At 38.3% G+C, this 18,537-nt stretch overlaps 1 protein-coding gene across 1 annotated transcript in view; it reads right to left on the minus strand.

Moving 5' to 3' along the window:
- Nucleotides 1-5,475: 5,475 nt before the first annotated feature.
- TTF1 (transcription termination factor 1) overlaps nucleotides 5,476-18,537 on the minus strand; it is a 280,172-nt gene continuing 267,110 nt past the window's right edge. The window contains exon 8 of the mRNA XM_044058464.1: nucleotides 5,476-5,569. Within this exon, the coding sequence (XP_043914399.1) occupies nucleotides 5,476-5,569 (94 nt within the window). The remainder of the gene's footprint in view (nucleotides 5,570-18,537) is intronic.

An 18,537-nucleotide genomic window follows, 5' to 3' on the forward strand; every position in this document is an offset into this window, starting at 1 on the left:
AGGAGGAGAGAAAATTTAACTCTAATACATAAATTTTAAGAGATGTAACTTGGAAAAACAGACAAAAAATGATACACACACACTCCAGATTCAGTAGCGATCTTGTTTTGATTGTGGCAAATGAGAACTAAGGAGTTGTGGGTGGAATGGGGCATTATAGGTAGAGGGAGGAGCTTGTAATTCTGGTCCAAGTCTTGTGGATGTGGCTGAGTCGGATCCAAGGATCGGATCCTAGACCCATTCATAAGGAAGAATGAAAAGAACATCAGATGTTTAAAGAAGAAGTGGCAAAGAGGTTCCAAAATGTAGTCTCAAATCTCCCAAAACCAAGAATACTTCAATAAGTCTGAATGAATATTCAAGAGACTTTGTGACCCCCTCCCACCTTGGTCCTCTTTCTCTTCCCAGAAAGACTGAATTTCAGTTCTGTTTGGCAACAGATTGTTTCAGACAAATGGATTCTAAAAATCATTCTTCAGGGTTACAGATGGCAGTGGGAGGAAATTCCTCCTTTCCAGAGTGTCATTCCTCATTCTCCAGATCAGACTGTTTTGTTTCCACAAGTTCTGTATTACATGCTGCCCAAGGAGTGACAGATCCAGTTTCTCCTTCCAACGTAGGGAAGGGGTTTTACTTAAGGATATTTCTACTCACGAAGAAAGAAAATGCTTGGAGACCAGTTCTGGATCTTTCTTTGCTAAACCTGTTTGTGACAGTGTCTAAATTCAGAATGCTGTCGCTTTACAGCCCGTTGACTCCTCCTCTTTCAAGTTTCCTGGTAATATGAGACTTAAACGATGTTTACAATCACATTCCTATTAATCCTGAAGTCATGTACTTCTTAAGGTCTTGTGTGTCTGGATTACATTACCAGCTCTCTACCCTACCTTTTAGACTATCCACCTCACCAAGAGTGTTCACAAATTGTCTGGCTCCAGATTTAGCTCACTGCAGGCTATCCACATTTTTCTGTGTTTAGATGACTTGCTCATCTTTGCAGAATCTTTTTCAAAATGGCAGCAATCTCTCTCTTAGGTGAGAGATCTCTTACACAAGCTGAGATTAGAAGAAAACATTCAAAACTCTTTCCTGACTTCCTCACATTGTATTGTATTTGTGGAATGTCAACTAGACATCAGTTCAAAGGGCTTTTCTTCCACAGGAAAAAATAGATGTGTGTTTTTAGGCAGCTCATTCCAAGCTGCCTAATGAGATGAGTGTCTGAAAGGTGCTCTGAAGATTTGGAAACTGTCTGACTGTTATATCCTTGGCAGGATATAACACATACAGCTAAGGTTACATCAGTAGTGATCCATATGAAGAACATTCACAACTGTGGGCAGTATAGCATTATCAAACATCTGTCACACTACAGGAAGGTTCTGGAGAGGGTGACAGATACATTCTCAGAGGAGTAGAAAGTAAGATGGAAATAAGCAGTTCAAATTCATTTCAGGATGCAGCACAACTGACCCAATGTTTGCAGTGAGACGGATAGTCAGGAAGAAACTAAAGATGAAGAAAGAGTCCAACCGGGCATTCTTAAACTTGGAGAAAGCATAAGACAAGGTCTCATGAATGTTGATTTGGGCAGTCTGATAGTTTGAAGTCCAAGAAGCATTGGTAAAATTAATGCAGGCTATGTACAGGGACCCACAGAGGGGTTCACAGTGGCAGTGGAAGTGCATCAAGGTTCAGGTCTGAGCCCTCTACTGTTCATATTGGTGATGGACTACAGTAGCAAATAGGTCAGAGGGGACAGATCATAGACCAACAAAGCTGCTGTATGCAGACAATGTGACAATAGAGGCAAACTCTGAACAAGAATGTCAAATGACAGTGGAATGAAATGCAAAACTGAAAGCACACAAAATGAAACTGAGTACACATAAGAGAGTTTTAATGGCATCAAATGTGAAAATCAGAAGATGAAAATTTAAACAGAAGGTAAAATTGTGGAACAGGTTAACAGCTTCAGGTATCTGGGAGGGGTGGTTGAGGAGAAGAGAAGTCTGAACAAAGAGGTAAAACCTAGAATCAGAGGGACTACAGCTGACAGAAGAATGCCAAAAAAGCTGAAAAGTAAGGAGTACAAAACAGTGGTGAAACCAGTAGTACTGTATGGTACAGAAACTTGAACAGTAAAGGCAGAGCAGTTGAAGAAGCTAGTGGTGATGGAGATGAAATGCCCGAGATGGGTGGTAGGATGGAAACTATGGGACATATAAAGAAATAAGGACATCAGAGCAAAAGCCCAAGTAGTCCAATTGCACATATGGTCAAACAGAAGATTACGCTGGTTTGGGCCCATGCAGAGAGGGATGGATGGATTGTGTGAGTGAAGACCTGAAGCAATCAGGCATGACTTTTGAAGAAGGTGGAAGAGTGGCTTTGGATAAAGAGAAGAGGCAACAGTTAATGCAACACCTGACCCCATGTACAGAATGGAAAAAAGGGTCTGACAATGATGAAAAGTGCACATGCATTATTAGAAAAGAAAACAAACCATTGTATTATGTAGGGGGGATATGGAGTGAGTATAACATTTTATAAAACTGCAGTTTGTGGTGTTTACTGTAACCTAGATTTGGCACTACTTCTATAACCTTAATCCTGAAGGACTGACTTATAAAAATGGACACCACCTCTTCAGTCAATGGGTCCAGCTGACTGGAAAGAGCTGTAATTAACTATTTGTGGAATGCAGGATGGGTCTTTTGAAACATATCTTTATGACAGTTGTTGTGTCTTTCGGCTTTTCCTGGTTAGGGGTCGCCACAGCGGACCTCCTGTCCGCTAATGATTGGCAGTAGATTTTTACGTGCCAAGTTGCCAGCCCTGATGCACAACCTTCAACGAAGGTACGCCCATTCATGCATGTCTCCACACAGAAGGTGCTCTAGCTGAGAATCGAACAGGACAACGTCTTACTGTGAGGCAACAACGCTACCGCAGCACCACCACCGCAGTATGCACATCCCAATTCTACCAAAGGCAAGGTAACCCTGTAGGCAGCTTAGATTTGTTTTTTTAAGCTGCAGGGTTTTCAAAGTCCCAACTTTGCTTTACTACCGTCTGTGGATTTCAGCTTGAAATGTCCATTAATATGAACATGCCTAAAAAGGGAGTCATTACTAGCCAGGATTATGTCTAGTGGGAGCATAAACTAATTAGAAAAAGTCAGGAAGAGTGGTGGAACACAGAAGACGCTGTGGACACAAGGACTAATCCATTTTAGAGCGCAGTCATCCAATAAAACAATGCACCTTCATCATGTCCATGGATGTGTGGTTGGCATAATGGTTAAGGTGTTTACCTTACAGACATAAGGTGCAGGGTTTGATTCTGACATGGGGTAAATGGCTAGGCTTAAAATAGCCCACAAGGGCAGTTAGCCTAGTACTAATCCATGAACTATGAACTGAACTATGAATTGCATGGCACAATGGTACAACTAGGTCAACAAGTAAAAGAATGGACAGAGGATGCAGCCTATAGACATGCAGATTTTTGTTTATACCAGACAGAACTGCAAAATATGTGAATTAGGATCAGAAGAATCCGGAGTGGTACCTGCATTAACTGGTGTGACAATAACAGATTTTTCCCACTAATTGTTCCTTCCCCAGGTCTATAATTAATAAGCACTTAAAAGAAGTAATCTGTTATTTACTGGCTACTTTCAGTTTATACTTGTCTTTATATTTCCTAATGTGCTCTTAAGATCCTTATTAGACTGCTTTAATACATTTTGGAGGAGGGAATGTGACGTTTTACAGTTATTCAAGATTTTTCTTCTTTTGTTATAAAGTTTATTGATATGAATTTTCTAACATGTGAGTTTATTTTTAACACTTGTTGTCCTAAGAAAAGATGGGCACTTTTATGTTTACGCAATTACTAAGGTATTGGTAGAAATCAGAGGTGCAAGAGCCCACCTTTTCAACCAATTCATGGATGGAGAGTACTCTTGGGGAATCAGTCTAGGTTGCCCAAGAGCTTCAGAAGGGTAGCCTTACCGAAATGCAAAAGGACGGGTACACTGGCACAGGGAAAATACCAACAGGCCTAAGTAAATGATGACTAAACTATAGTCAGATTTTAGCAGGGACTGAATGATGCAGGGTGAGGTACAGGCCGGAGCTAAGTTATTAAGAACCATATGAGGATTATTTGGAGCATGACTAATGAGTTTAACAATCTGATCTGTGATTCTTGCATTAATGAAGTCCAAGAAACAGTGAACGTTTTGATTGTTTGTGGTGTAAGTATGCCAGTCAGTGGTTAAAGTGAAGGGCAGCAGGTTCCAAGTTTGACAACTGAGCCTATGAAACACAGATATTTTTGTATATTTAGCATGTTCATGTCTCAGAACTGATGTCATGCTGATACTAGGGAGTGAGCATTGCTGAACAAAAATATGGGGCTGTGAACCTGTGCACCAAGAAAGGCCCTACTAACTTGTCTTCAAAGTCACAGCTCTGTAATCTGCCCATCCTTCCTCACTGACACCAGTAAAACAATTACAGTAAGTAGGCTGGTAATGCAAAAGTACATGAGGAAAGATTTTGGATATACAAAGAGGGAAATGGCAGAGATGAGCATGCATTAAATACCCTGGAGCCCAACAAAAAGATCTTCAGGATAATATAAAACCAGATAGCTTAGAGTAGAAAGCTTGTGCTAATATGATCGTTGTAGCGGAGTTCGGTTGCCTGTCATCTGTCAGCATGATCCCCCTAGTGTTAAGTCATAAACAAAGTACAATACAACCTACTACAGCTATGCATTTGGTCATGATCACAAGGATGCAAACAGAATTTGCGAAAACACATTTTTAAAGTGCAATATGTGGGAGGCAAAGTCCACCACACATCTTTGCAGGGAAGACCCCATGCACCCTTCAATACAACAAACTCTGCGCACCTTCATTAATGCAACAAACTCCATGCATCCTCATTAATACAACAAACTCCATGCATCCTCATTCATACAACAAACTCCATGCACCGTCATTCATACAACAAACTCCATGCACCCCCATTCATACAACAAACTCCATGCACCCTCATTCATACAACAAACTCCATGCACCCTCATTCATACAACAAACTCCATGCACCCTCATTCATACAACAAACTCCATGCACCCTCATTAATGCAACAAACTCCATGCACCCCCATTGATACAAACTCCATGCACCCCCATTCATACAACAAACTCCATGCACCGTCGTTCATACAACAAACTCCACAGTCATTTACATCTTACAGAAAGATATGAGACAACCACAGAAGAATGTGTGTTCAACAGACTGATAGTGGAAAATAGTCTTGGAAGAAGGGTCCACAACCACATGACATAAAACAATAACCAAACAATCCATAGAGATGATCTTGATCTGTAAATTGGCTGCCAAAATGTAAACATTTACTAGTGAAGTAGCTAGAAACTTTTCCAATTTTTAAATTTTATTACCTTACAATCATGTTTATTTTGGCTCTGTACTGTCTCCAGCCACGATAAATTTTCTTTCCTCTAGACATTTTCTTGGTCAGAATTGAATTCCTTTAAAGCACAAAAAAGTTAAACATTAAATCTTCCTTGGTCTCTGCAGTTTCTGAAAGTTAACACCTCAGTAATGGCACACAAGTAACAATGTCAAAAGGAGAGAGGAAGAAAACAACTATCAGGACTCCATTTGTCATGTTTTGTTGATCATTTATTTTTTAGCGTTCCTCATTAACTGTTTGGTCCTAAGCTCTTGACCACACCTCTTGTTGCAAATGCCTTGTGCTCTTTTAGTTAAGGCTACAGAACACGAGACCAAAAGCAGTATCACAAGCAGTCTTTTGGCTGCCTCCTTTCTGGTCCCTTCCCAGCCTGATCATCTACCAGTGGTCATTAGCACACTGGCTCATTTGCTTTGTCCTCCTGTATGACCATTGTGCACATATCATTTCGTGATCAGGTGGTGTAAGTCAGAGTTGGCATAATGGTAAAACAATGGGAAACCAAGTTTCAACAATTCTTTTTTGTCTAGTGAATGGAATCAGCAATTTTACAAAGAACACTTATGAAACACATGGCACAGTTTGACAAATGTGTGCATTTTTCTGTACATTACTCAGTTTAAAATGGCCTGAAATGTAATATATGTTCAGATAATTCAGAACAACCAGTCATTTCATGGTTAACTAGAGATCCTTCCTGACAATTCATATGCTACTTAATGATACAAACCTAAAAATCAGCTGAATTACTTTACTAGACTAGCATCCTGGCCAAAAGATTACAAAGCTTGATCTTCAGTCCTATAAAGTTTTACATTTACATAGACACATATACATTTACATAAGCATTTATGCACACACAGACACACACACGCACACACAGACACGCATACGTGTGCATACACATGCATGCATATATATATATCTATATATATTTTTTTTAACTAACTTTCAAACCAGATGGAGGAACAATTCAGGCTGTGACACGTACCAATGCTCAACATTTTTCAGAGTTGAAAGTTCTGAACCAGGCAACCCAAGAACCCACTACTGGGCAAGGCACAGACAGGGATCAAGTAACTCAATGATCATGATGCCAAGTGGACTGGAAGGCAGAGCACACAACAGGGTGTGGGAGGCTGGCACGCGGCCGGTTTTCTAGCATCAAACTTAACTGCTGCACCACAGTCTCTTGTACCCAATTCAGCCATCTTCTTCTACATGCTGAACAAATTATTCACGTCCACTGTTGTTTTCATTGTGTGTGTGTGTGTGTGTGTGTGTGTGTGTGTGTGTGTGTGTGTGTGTGTAGTGGCAGCAATGCCCAGCTCTACCAAGCAGCAAACACCTCCATCTCTACGAGGTCTCCAGCTCCACTAAGAAACAGTGAGCACAATGTTAAATCGAATACCTAACTGCATAACTCCTAGTATGATGTTGGCTTGCTTTAAATTCTCTGCAAGGCATTCTCTATATGCAGCAAATTAGTAAAGGCAAAGGTGGCAGTCTTGGTTATTAGTTTCCAGGGAAAGCACTCTCTGTCCCTTGGGTTCTTAATTTTGTGCTAGAAAAACTTACACTGCCTCCTTTTGATCTAGGATCTTCTGCTTCTCCAAAATTCTGTACCTGGAAAACTATCCTTCTCTTAGCTCTGACATCTGGCCGGAGACTTTCTCAGTTACAAGATCTTACGGCCATTTCTCCTTTTCTTACTTCTCACAAGGACAGGGTGCCTCTCAAGGCTATTCCTTCCTTCATGCCTAAGGTAGTGAATGAGTTGTCCTTCAATCAGGCTGTCCACCTTCCCATTTTCTTTCCCAACCTGCAAAATGTGTGCATGTTGAGGGGCGGGGACTTGCATTCTGTGGACATTCACAGGTAACTCAGATTTTATCTTGACAAAACTAAATCTTTCAGAAAGACTGATCAGCTGTATCATTTACGAGTCCTAAGCTGGGCCAGCCAGTCTCCAGACAAACTCCTTTGCTTTGTCCTCAGAGAACAAGGTCATTTTCTTACCTATTCAAACTACACACCTCTTAGCTGACCAGACTCCTGTCTCAGTAGTGTTCAGACCTCTGTCTTGGAGATGTCTGAGGATCCATGTTGGTACGTCTCTCTATATACCCCAAATCATACGAGCTGAGGTCATGCATCAGACATACGACTTAGGGAAGGTAAAGATTTGGTACTCAGGCCTGATGTCAGCAGTGACCATCCATATGTCAGGAATATTGCACCAGTGATCAGTAGGATATCTACTGTTAAGGTACGTTCTTACACAACTGCACTTTCCTTTGCTGGGCAGATAAGTTCCCTTTGGGGAAAAATACTTCCATTTAATAATTTTATTTACTATGGATACTTTCCTCTTCAGGAAAATTATTTTAAAGCTAGGAGTTTGTGTTATAATGGACTGTCACAAAACTGCATAGAAGTTTTAAACATGAGTACTCTTTTATCCTGTCAGTGTAAAAGTTGTTTAAAGTATCTGAAAAAAATTTTTCTTTGGTAGCTGGAGTGCTTGTTTGGCTTGCTTGCTGTACTCTGCCTGAATACTGATCTCTGTCTACATCAGCATTTTATTTTTCCCACCCACCTGCCCAGCTGTTGTTGTATTCTTAAACTTGGTGGCTTTTGAGTTGCCCGCCCCTGCTATAAATTTGATTTTGGACACTCCTCCCAATCCCATCTCATCAGCTCATTCTTCTGAGTATGGAGAGATCAGTTGGGAAGGCCCACCCTGTTAGTTTCTTAACCTTGAATTATCTTGTTTCCTGCATTCTCACTTAACTTAAAAAATGCACTTTATTCAGCTGCTTTTACTGTATTTGTGTTTCTTCCTACTTTATTTTGCTTTTGCTGCTTGTTCTTTAAAGTGTTCAGTTGCATTCATTCTGCTGCATTTATTACTACTTGTTAGTAGCCTGATTAAATTGTAACTGTTATTCTAAACATCTTAATTTTGGTTTAAGCACTTGGGATTCAGGCCAGTTATTTTACATTAAGAACATTTCGGGTCCAAATTCTTGTGGTAGGGGAGGAGAGCCTACACCCTTCTAAGCTGGGAATTGCTGAAGAAGGCTTATTGTGCTTGTTATTCTAAGTATCTTTGTTTTGGTTTAAGCACTTGGGTTCCAGATCAGTTATTTCACACTGGGAAGGTTTGTAGTCTACACTCTTGTGGGAGTATTCTACTGAATTGCTGCTTTATTTTAAACTATTTTTTGCTGTTGTGACTGCGATTTTCTGCACTTGAATTTCCAGTACTTTTCTATTTTATAGCATAGGCTAAATTCAAGCTTGCTGAATCTAGACGTTTGGCATCATTTGCGTACTAAAACTAGCCCTCTTACATGAAGAAGGTGGCAGAAGTGTGCAGCCAAGGACCCATCTGAGTTGGGGATTGCTGGAATATGTCTCAGTCTTGGGCTTTTCCTTGGGTTAATTTAGAAGTTAGCAACAAGTAATCAGTCTCCTGTGTCATCTGAAGCATCGATTGGCAGCTACTTAAAAAGAAGCATCATTTCTATTAGATCTGCACTTCTTCCATTGTATTTTACAGTGTGTTGTTGTTTTTGTACGGTCTTCCGTTGTATTTTATGGTGTGTTGTTGTTTTTGTACTGTCTTCCATTGTATTTTACGGTGTGTTGTTGGTTTTGTACTGTCTTCTGTTGTATTTTAAAGTGCGTTGTTTTTGTACTGTCTTCCGTTGTATTTTACGGTGTGTTGTTTTTGTACTTTATTTTACTGTACTTTTTGCTGCTTCATGCGCTTTTAGTCTAGCACAGACTTGGTTCACATTTGCTGGACCAAGTCTATTTTTACAGTTTCTGAGCACTTTCCTCCACAAAATAGGGACTCCACTTATTCCCTAGTGACAGTGGAGTGCAGTTTAAGGACCTAGCTGAGTGCTGATTGGTGGCCGACGGTCCAGTGTAGTGTGCTACTACTGGTTAGTGTTTGAAATCAGTTTAATTCTGTCTACAGTATCCTACTCATGGGAAATATGGTCTTATACCACCCTTTACGCATATTTCTTTACTCACACACTCATTTGCTAATGCTCTCATACTATTATTTTGATAAGCTGACATACGCACCCTCTTAATTCTATTACTTATTCCACACTTCTCCAGAACATCCTACAAAGCACCATGTACTACTGTACAGATGCATTGTTAACATCACCTAGCATAAGTTTCACATCCTCCCTTTTACTTGTATCATCCACAGTTTTTCTCACAACCAGTAACTATTCTTGACATCCTTCCCTTTTAGACCATCTATACTTTCTAACACAACATCTCTCATCCTTTATTGCACTCTTCTCTGTATTATTTTTATTTCATTCTTCTCATCTTTCTTTCATTTAAATATTAACATCCCACTACATAACCCTTCATAAACAAACCCTTCCTTCAACCATTCTTTCAGTACATTTACAAAATACTCCCTTTTCCAGTCCGTCAATTCCTTATACATTCCATACCCTGTACCATACTGAATCAACGAGTACTTCATCCAGTTTACTAATAGTAATTTATATCTCAGATTCTTCCTTAACTCGTTTTTGCTATTTTTTCACTTTCCATTTCATGCATATTTTCCACATGCTGTACTACAATACTCATAATTTGCTCCTTTTATATATCCTTTCACATTTTTCATTTCCTTTATGATGTTAATATCCCCTTTACAATTTCACCCAAATATGGAGATACCAACTCCCTTCTCCCTTGTAAATACTCTGCCTAGACAGTAATGCATTATTTTTTCTTGATTTCTTTTATATATTTCTTTATCATAATATCATAATACTCACTTGTATTGTTCTCTAATACATTTTATACATTTTCCCATACTTCACTTTGTCTTCCTTTCTTAAATCATCCTACCAATTAAAATACTTTTTATATTTCTTTTTAAATTTAATCCGCCATTCAGACCAGTTTTTGTAGAAGTCCTTCATTGTTATATGATCCTTCTGTAAAAGCAATACTATCTACTCTCCAATTTCATCCCATATCATCTCATTAATTTGTTTTATTATTCCCGTTCTTATTTTAATATATACTTTCTCCCACCACCTCCATCCCTATTGCTAAATGGTCTGAAAAACCTGTCACAACTGTATCACCACTGCTACCCATAAGCTTTCTGATGATACAAAATAATCAGTTTCAAATTTAAGTGCCCTCCCCTTTTGAAAGGTCATTGACTTTTATTTCACACAGCTAATTTACCACATTTTACTTCCTGCATTTTTTTTTTTACATATTTCCCTTTATTTTCGCATTTTCCCCTTAAATCACAATTATAAGTCCCCTGCTTCCCTGCAATTATAATTTTCATGTTAACCATCACATAGTCTGATATCTGATGAAACATTCTCTCTTTCCTTACTAATATATGGATTTAAAAGATATAAATCTGTAAACAGGCTTTCTTCGCCTCACATCCACAACAGTTAACCTTCTCATCCTTACCAACAACACAGCCACTCCGGATCATTCACTTCCTACGCTCCATATTATATTTCTACGCTACAATATTTCTGTTTGTAGTCTTTCTTCACCTGTTATGAATCTTCTATCCTGTAACAGAATAACATCCACATCACATTTTGCACACCATTCCAGTAGCTCTATCCTTCTTACAGTGTTAATAATACTGTTCACATTTACTGACTCTGCTCTAAAATTGTTACTTTTCCTTCTTTTTAAGTTTAGGGGAAATATTTTTAAATTTTCCTTTTATTTTAGTGTTTTCCCAACTGAATATTTTTTTCCTGGGTTTATGTAAAAATAATACTTGATCCTCGAAATTCAGATTTTTTTTTACTGGCTAGAACTTCAAAATATGATTAGTATCAATCCTTTCTCCTGACTGCTCTTTTTACAGGTACTCTCTCCTCATTTTTCCCTGCATATACTTATCTTTTTTTACAGTTTCTTCTTCACCTAGTTCACTCTTTCCCCTGGCCTCTTGCTATCCTTCCTGATGTAAACTTGATTCAGTTATTCTCATATTTTTATTTGTACCTGGCTAAATTAACCCACATGATAATCCACAGACCACCCCACTGTTTCAGCTCCACTCTGATCTGGGTAGCAGTGGGCTAGCTGATTTTTTTTTTTTTGTGTTGTTGTTGCCTGCAGCTACATTGGTGCAACCTGCTCTGTTTGGGCTTGCTATGCTAGGGCTTACTCCACTTCTCTACCCCTACCCCCATTATCATCCCCCTACCCCCATTCTCACCCACCCCCTCTTTCATTATATTTATAGTCTCCTAGTAACTCCCCCTTGCTCCTCACCTTATTGCCCCTTCCCATTTCCTCTTCTACACTTCCTCTCTGCCTAGCAATCTTCATTCCTTTGCCTTACATTATTTTCACATGATGTCTACCCTCTTTCTGCAAACAATACTCCTACTCACCCTACAATTCCTGTTTCTAACATAAGCAACATCACTAAACCCAAATTCAATACCTACCAACAGTGACTCTATCGCAACACACAAGTTCTGCTCAATATTCCTATGCCATTAGCCCTAGTTTATATTATTCAACTCCACTTCTCTATGCTAAACCTCTAATCCTCTCCAGCAACCACTGCTTACATTATATACTCTTCACCCAATACAGCTATCCTCAGTATATTCTATCCAAGCTCTCACACATACACCATCTGTACCATACCCTTTCTTCACTCATCTACTATGGATACATTCACGCTAACCCTGGGCCCTCTACCACTATTTTCTCTTCAACACCTAACTCCACTAAAACTTCAAAGACTCTTCACATAACTACATTGAATTTCCAAACCATCTGTAATAAAGTCTCTGAGTTGCATGCCTGGCTATCTCAAAACAGTACCAGTATCCTAGCTTCTACTGAGACCTGGTTAAAACCCACCATACATGATATCTCCCACCTAACTTTGTGTAATTAGGGCAGACAGACAAAATAAGAGAGACTGTGGTGTTGCCATCATCTACCCTAATACCCTCAACATATCAAGATTTACAGACCCTATTCCTAAATTCCAAAATGCTGAGATTCTGATTTTTCTTCTGGAAATCAACTGCTCTAAAAAACTTTGTATTATTGTCCTTTACATCTCCCCCTGGAAATAACATAACCAGTAACTAGAAGATATCCTTTCCTGGATTTCCCTTACTATAAAAAAAATGAAACAATTATCCTTGGGGATATGAATATTGATTGGGCCTCCACCACCTCCAAACAATCTTACACTTGCATAAATCTGTTTCACATTACACAATTAATCTCGACCACCACTAGGTACAACAACAAACCAACCAAGGCTCCATCCTAAACTGGATTCTTGTCTCAGATCCTCCAAGTACATAACATCTGGCACCTTGTCCAACTTCATTAGTGATCACCTTTCTGCTTATGCTATCAGAGCCTGCTCATCCATCCCAAAAGTGTATAACATCAAATTTGTCCAAAATCAAATTTTAACCCTTACATATTTAATAGCATTCTAAATAGCATTAACTGGAATAGCGTTAAAACTCTTCCACTAGATGATGCTCTGCTTTACTTTTAATAACTTCCTTTCTATACATCTTGGATAGCCTAACTCCGACCCAGAACCAAAAGAATTAAAATCAACCATTAACAAAACTGACCAAAGAAATCGTAATAGGAACAAAGCATGGAAAACCTGGCTTAAATCCAAAAAACAAGCTAAAAAACCTATCGCTAAAGATAAACTGCAGTACTTCTGGAATCTGCAAACAAATAGAAAAAAATAATCCCAAATTGTTCTGGTCTTCTATCAGTAATCTCCTAAACCCTGGCACCAAACCAAATCCCTGTCCACATCCCAACTTGCCTCCTGAACAAACAGCCAGCATCTTTAACTCCTACTTTACTGCTACTATTGCTAATATTACTGCTACTTTTTCTTTACCTCTTCCAAATAATTTTATTTCTACACACTCCTCCTGTCCTTCCTCACAACACTCCTTACTTCAGAATCTCCCCATCACCTATACCCCATCTAATCACACCTCTCAAAGCTCCAGCACTCCCCTCCATGCTGCACACAACAATTTTCCCAGACAGAATTGAATCCCTCTCCCATCCCTACCTCCTACATCAAAAAATTACTTCACAATTTAAAACCCTGCTCAAACTCAGCCAATAGTATTCCTACCAAATTCCTCAAAATTGCTGCTGACAGAGAAGCCTATCCCATTAGCATACTTATTAACAGATCTATCCAAGAATCCTATCTCCCTTGCCTCTGGTAAAAAGCAATCATTCTAGCAGTCCATAAAGGTGGCCCATCAAACGATATCTCTAACTTCCAACCCATTGCTATATTTTCCTTCATCTCTAAAATCCTATAAAAGTGTGTGCAAAAACAACTCAGACACTACCTCCTAAACAACAAAATCATCTCCCAAACACAGCATGTGTTCCGCCCAGCCCACAGCACATCCACTGCATTAAATTTCCTTCTTAGACATAGTTAACAAAACTGGAGACTCAGGACACATTACATCTGCCCTTTTCTTAGACCTATCAAAGCCATTCGACACCATCTCTCATTCTATCCTCTTCTCCCAGCTGTCCAGTACAGGACTATCCCTCCAATCACTTAATTGGTACAAACGCTCTCTCTCCAACAGACAGCATGCTGTTAAATGACAGAATTCTATTTCCCCTTACCTTCACAATCCTACAGGTGTACCCCACGGCTCTATTTAGGCCCTCTCCTGTTCAACATTTTTATTAACAAGCTCTACTTAGCTATCCTGCAGGGCTCCTTAGTTCAGTATGCAGATGACTCCACTATAGTCTGCTCTGCTCCCAACATAAATATAGTACAGCAAACTACCCAAACAGCATTTTCTACTGTGGAAACTTGGCTTCACAAAAATCACCTTTTTTTAAATGCCAAAAAAATAAATAAATAAACTAATGCTTTTTACTCCCAAGAGAAATACTTATCAACAAAGCTGATTTCAATATTTTCTCTCTTAACTCCACCAAAATTGAGCTAGTAACCCATACTAAACTGTTAGGGGTTATAATCGATGAAAATCTTAAATTTCATCTGCACATCCAAAATAATACAAGACTCACAAAAAACTTGGATTACTCTACAGACAGTAAGTTCCTCTCTTCACTAACTAAATAAGTATTACCACTATCCTACCTGTTACCCTCCCTATCTTACAGTGCACCCTTACTAACTAACCTGCACTACTCCTTCAGAACAAAACTAGAAACTTGCTGTAACAAGACTGCCAAATTTCCTACAAACAGTAGCAATTCTACTGATCACTGTATTGCCCTAAAAAATTACAATGGCTTGAATTCCCCCACTACCTACTACTACTTCAGCTCACAACCACACATAAATTTATTTACAAACCACAAGACTGCCCTGTCCTTAGCTCTCTACTTACCCAATCAGGCCTCTGTGATCTCATCATCACATCTTCAAGTTCACAAACTCAAATTACCTGCAGGCGATTGCCAGGATATGGAATAACCTACCTATGATACCAAACAAAAAACAAAACTAATCAAATAAAATATATATTATAAAACATCTCAACTAAATATATAACATGATGTGTAGGAAGTATACTAGTGTATATAAAGGGTGTGCCTAAAATGTATAAATTTCATGTAGAATCAATTATATTTTAAAACAACAGAAATATTGCTATGCCCAGCATGATCTAAAATGTGCCTCCTTGATTCAGGAGATGAAGATGTTGTTGTAAACTTGATTATTACATGAATGAATCATCTACATTTTTAAATTCACTTACCATTTCTGAAATTAACTATCTTGATGTTAAACTAGTTAAATGTCTAGCATTTTAGGAAGCCAGTGGCTTTTGAACATGAGTGTACCACCCTGAAAATATGTTGGTTCTCCTCCTTTCTTGGAATAGGAATTAATCAGCTCTGAACCTAGGGGTCCTGCACCTTTCGGACATTGACACATATACATTATAGACTAGGTATCTGTTCTATTGTTATGAAGAATTAAATAGACATATTATTGTATTTTAGAATTTGCCTGGAATTTTTAGACATTTTTAATCTATCCCCCTTTTTGTTTTTAAGAGCTTTTTTTGTTTTTAATAGAGAGGTGCAATTTTAAAATTTTTGGGCCATTCCTCTGTCAGGTGATTCCTCATACCCCTGGGGCTTTGTAATTGGTGGTGTAGCGTGGAGGGTAGGCTTTCAGGGCTTCTGAAAGGATTCAATATTAAATTAAAAATTAATTATTTATTATAGCAACATTTGGTAAGTGTTTATACTCTATAAATTTGTTATTTTATTATGCTTTTGTTGTTAAAATTTTTATGTATATAACGGACCTACCGTTATATAATTATATAAAAAACAAAGCTTATGCTATAAATGAAACAGTGACCTTTTTGCTTTATGGGCACTGATTTTTTACGGGTTGGCATTTGGGGGGTTTGGGCCTACTTTAACTTCAACAGATCCTCTTATGAACTCTCAACTTTATTAGCAACTTTATCTTCTGCCTGATGCCTTGAAATTTTGTTGTTAGTTTGCAAAAATAAACTTTACCCTGTAATAAGCAAAATGTGTACTAGCAAATGTTATTTTTATTTAATTTATATATTTTACCATTTTTTTATTTGTTTTTATTTAATTTGTTATTTTTATATTTTTTATATACACTAGTATTTTTTTTTTAGGAATATTTTTTTTAATTTTAGGAATTTTTTTAGGAATGTTAGATTTGTTGTTTATTTTGTTTTTGTTTCACATGTTGTTTATAATATATGTTTTTATTTATTTATTTTATTTGATTTATTATCATTTATGCTTTTTTCATATTTAATTGAAGAAGAAGTTTAATTTTAGCCTTATGCTTTTGCTTTTGTGCTTAAGCACATGAATTGATGGATAGCCTGAAGGATTTAAATTATTTGGTTATTTAGCGAATTATTTTGTCTGAAGAAGTCTGAACAGAGGCTAAACGTTTCTAATAAAGTACGTTAACGAAATTTTTGCTTCCTGAGGTTATCCTGGACTCGCTCCGCTTCCTTTGGTTCATGAATAACCTACCTACATATATCTCCATAGAACAAAGTCCTTCCTACTTCAAATCTGCACTGTACAATCATCTCCTCTCTAATTGGACTTGTAACTGTTTACTATTTCCTCTGCCATAACCCGATTATGCCAACCAAACCTTAAATCCATTCTTACTCAAATCTTGCAAATGTCTAACTACTTAATTCTGCCTCTTGCTCTCTCCAAACTCCCTAATTACCTTCCCCTTCTCCCAAGTTCCTTCTACTATTCTTTTTTCTATCTCTTTTTCTGTTGTCCACCCTACATACTTTTTCCCCTCTCTCTACTCCATTTTCCCTATTTTTCTATCTAATTACACTCTCCTCGATATTTATAATTTGAACAACCTCGTTTTGCCTAGTATTAACATTCTGTGTTTCTACTCTCTGTACTATGAAAATGTTTTATCTTGGTGGCTAGTGTAATGTGTTAATTAGTTTAGTTGGCTTTCAACAAATTGTGATAATTTCATTATGTAATTTTCTTGATCTTCTGTAACTCAATTGTATCTTGTTCTGTAACTTTATGTAAGACTTATACTAGAGCTTTTCTCCCCGGGCCTCTACTGAAAATAGGCCCATTTTTTTTTTGGCCTAGTGGACATTCCCAGTAAACAAATGCCAATAAATAAATAAAATAAATGTTTTTCTTCCCTTAACCCTTGCTTCACACTATTCACTGTTTCTCTTGACAATCCATCCAAAGGTGTCCCACAGACTAATACTTTGTTGAAGCACCTTTTGATTTAATTACAACATTCAGTCTTCTTGGGTACACACCTGCCATCAATTAAAGAAACCCCAAATAAAGTTCAGCTGTCCTAGTAGGATTTTCCTGACATTTACTCAGTTGCTTGCTACAGCAAAAGCCACGGTTCGCAGAGAGCTTACAAATCATCAAAGGGATCTCATTGTTGAAAGGTATCAGGAGAAGGGTACAAAACATTTCCACAGCATTGGATATACCATGGAACACAGTGAAGACAGTCATCAAAAAGTGGAGAAAATATGGGACAACAGTGATGTTGAAAAGAACTGGACATTCCTCCAAAACTGATGAAAAGACAAGATGAAAACTGGTCAGGGAGGCTGCCAAGTGACCTACAGCAACACTGAAGGAGCCACAGGAATTTCAGGCAAGTACTGATTGTGTACTGCATGTGACAACAATCTCCTGTATTCTCCATATGTCGGGACTATGGGGTAGGGTTGCAAGACGGAAGCCTTTTCTTTCTCAGAAAAATATCCAGGCCCAACTAAAATTTGCAAAACAATACATCAAGTCTCCCAAAAGCATGTGGGATAATGTGTTATGGTCTGATGAGACCAAGGTTGTACTTTTTGGCCACAATTCAAAAAGATACGTTTAGTGCAAAAACAACACTTTGCATCAACAAAACAACACCAACCCCACGGTGAAGCATGATGGAGGCAGTATCATGATTTGGGGTTGCTTTTCTTCAGCTGGAACTAGGGCTTTAGTCAAGGTGAACGGAATTATGAACAGTTCCAAACACCAGTCACTTTTGGACCAAAACCTTCAGGCATCTATTAGACAGCTGAAGATGAAGAGGAATTAAACCTGACAATGACTCCAAGCATACATCCAAATCAACAAAAGAATGGCTTCACCAGAAGAAAATTAAAGTTTTGGAATGGCGCAGCCACAGCCCAGACCTAAATCCAATAGAAAATCTGTGGGGTGACCTGAAGAGGGCTGTGCACAAGAGATGCCCTTGCAATCTGACAGATTTGGAGCACTTTTGCAAGGAGGAGTGGGCAAATATTGCCAAGTCAAGATGTGCCATGCTGATAGACTCCTACACAAGAAGACACTAAATGCTATAATTAAATCAAAAGGTGCTGCAACAAAGTATTAGTTTAAGGGTGTGCACACTTATGCAAC

The sequence above is a fragment of the Protopterus annectens genome, chromosome 16.part0 (genome assembly GCF_019279795.1).
Source record: "Protopterus annectens isolate FY-2018-M chromosome 16.part0, PAN1.0, whole genome shotgun sequence".
NCBI lineage: Eukaryota > Metazoa > Chordata > Ceratodontiformes > Protopteridae > Protopterus > Protopterus annectens.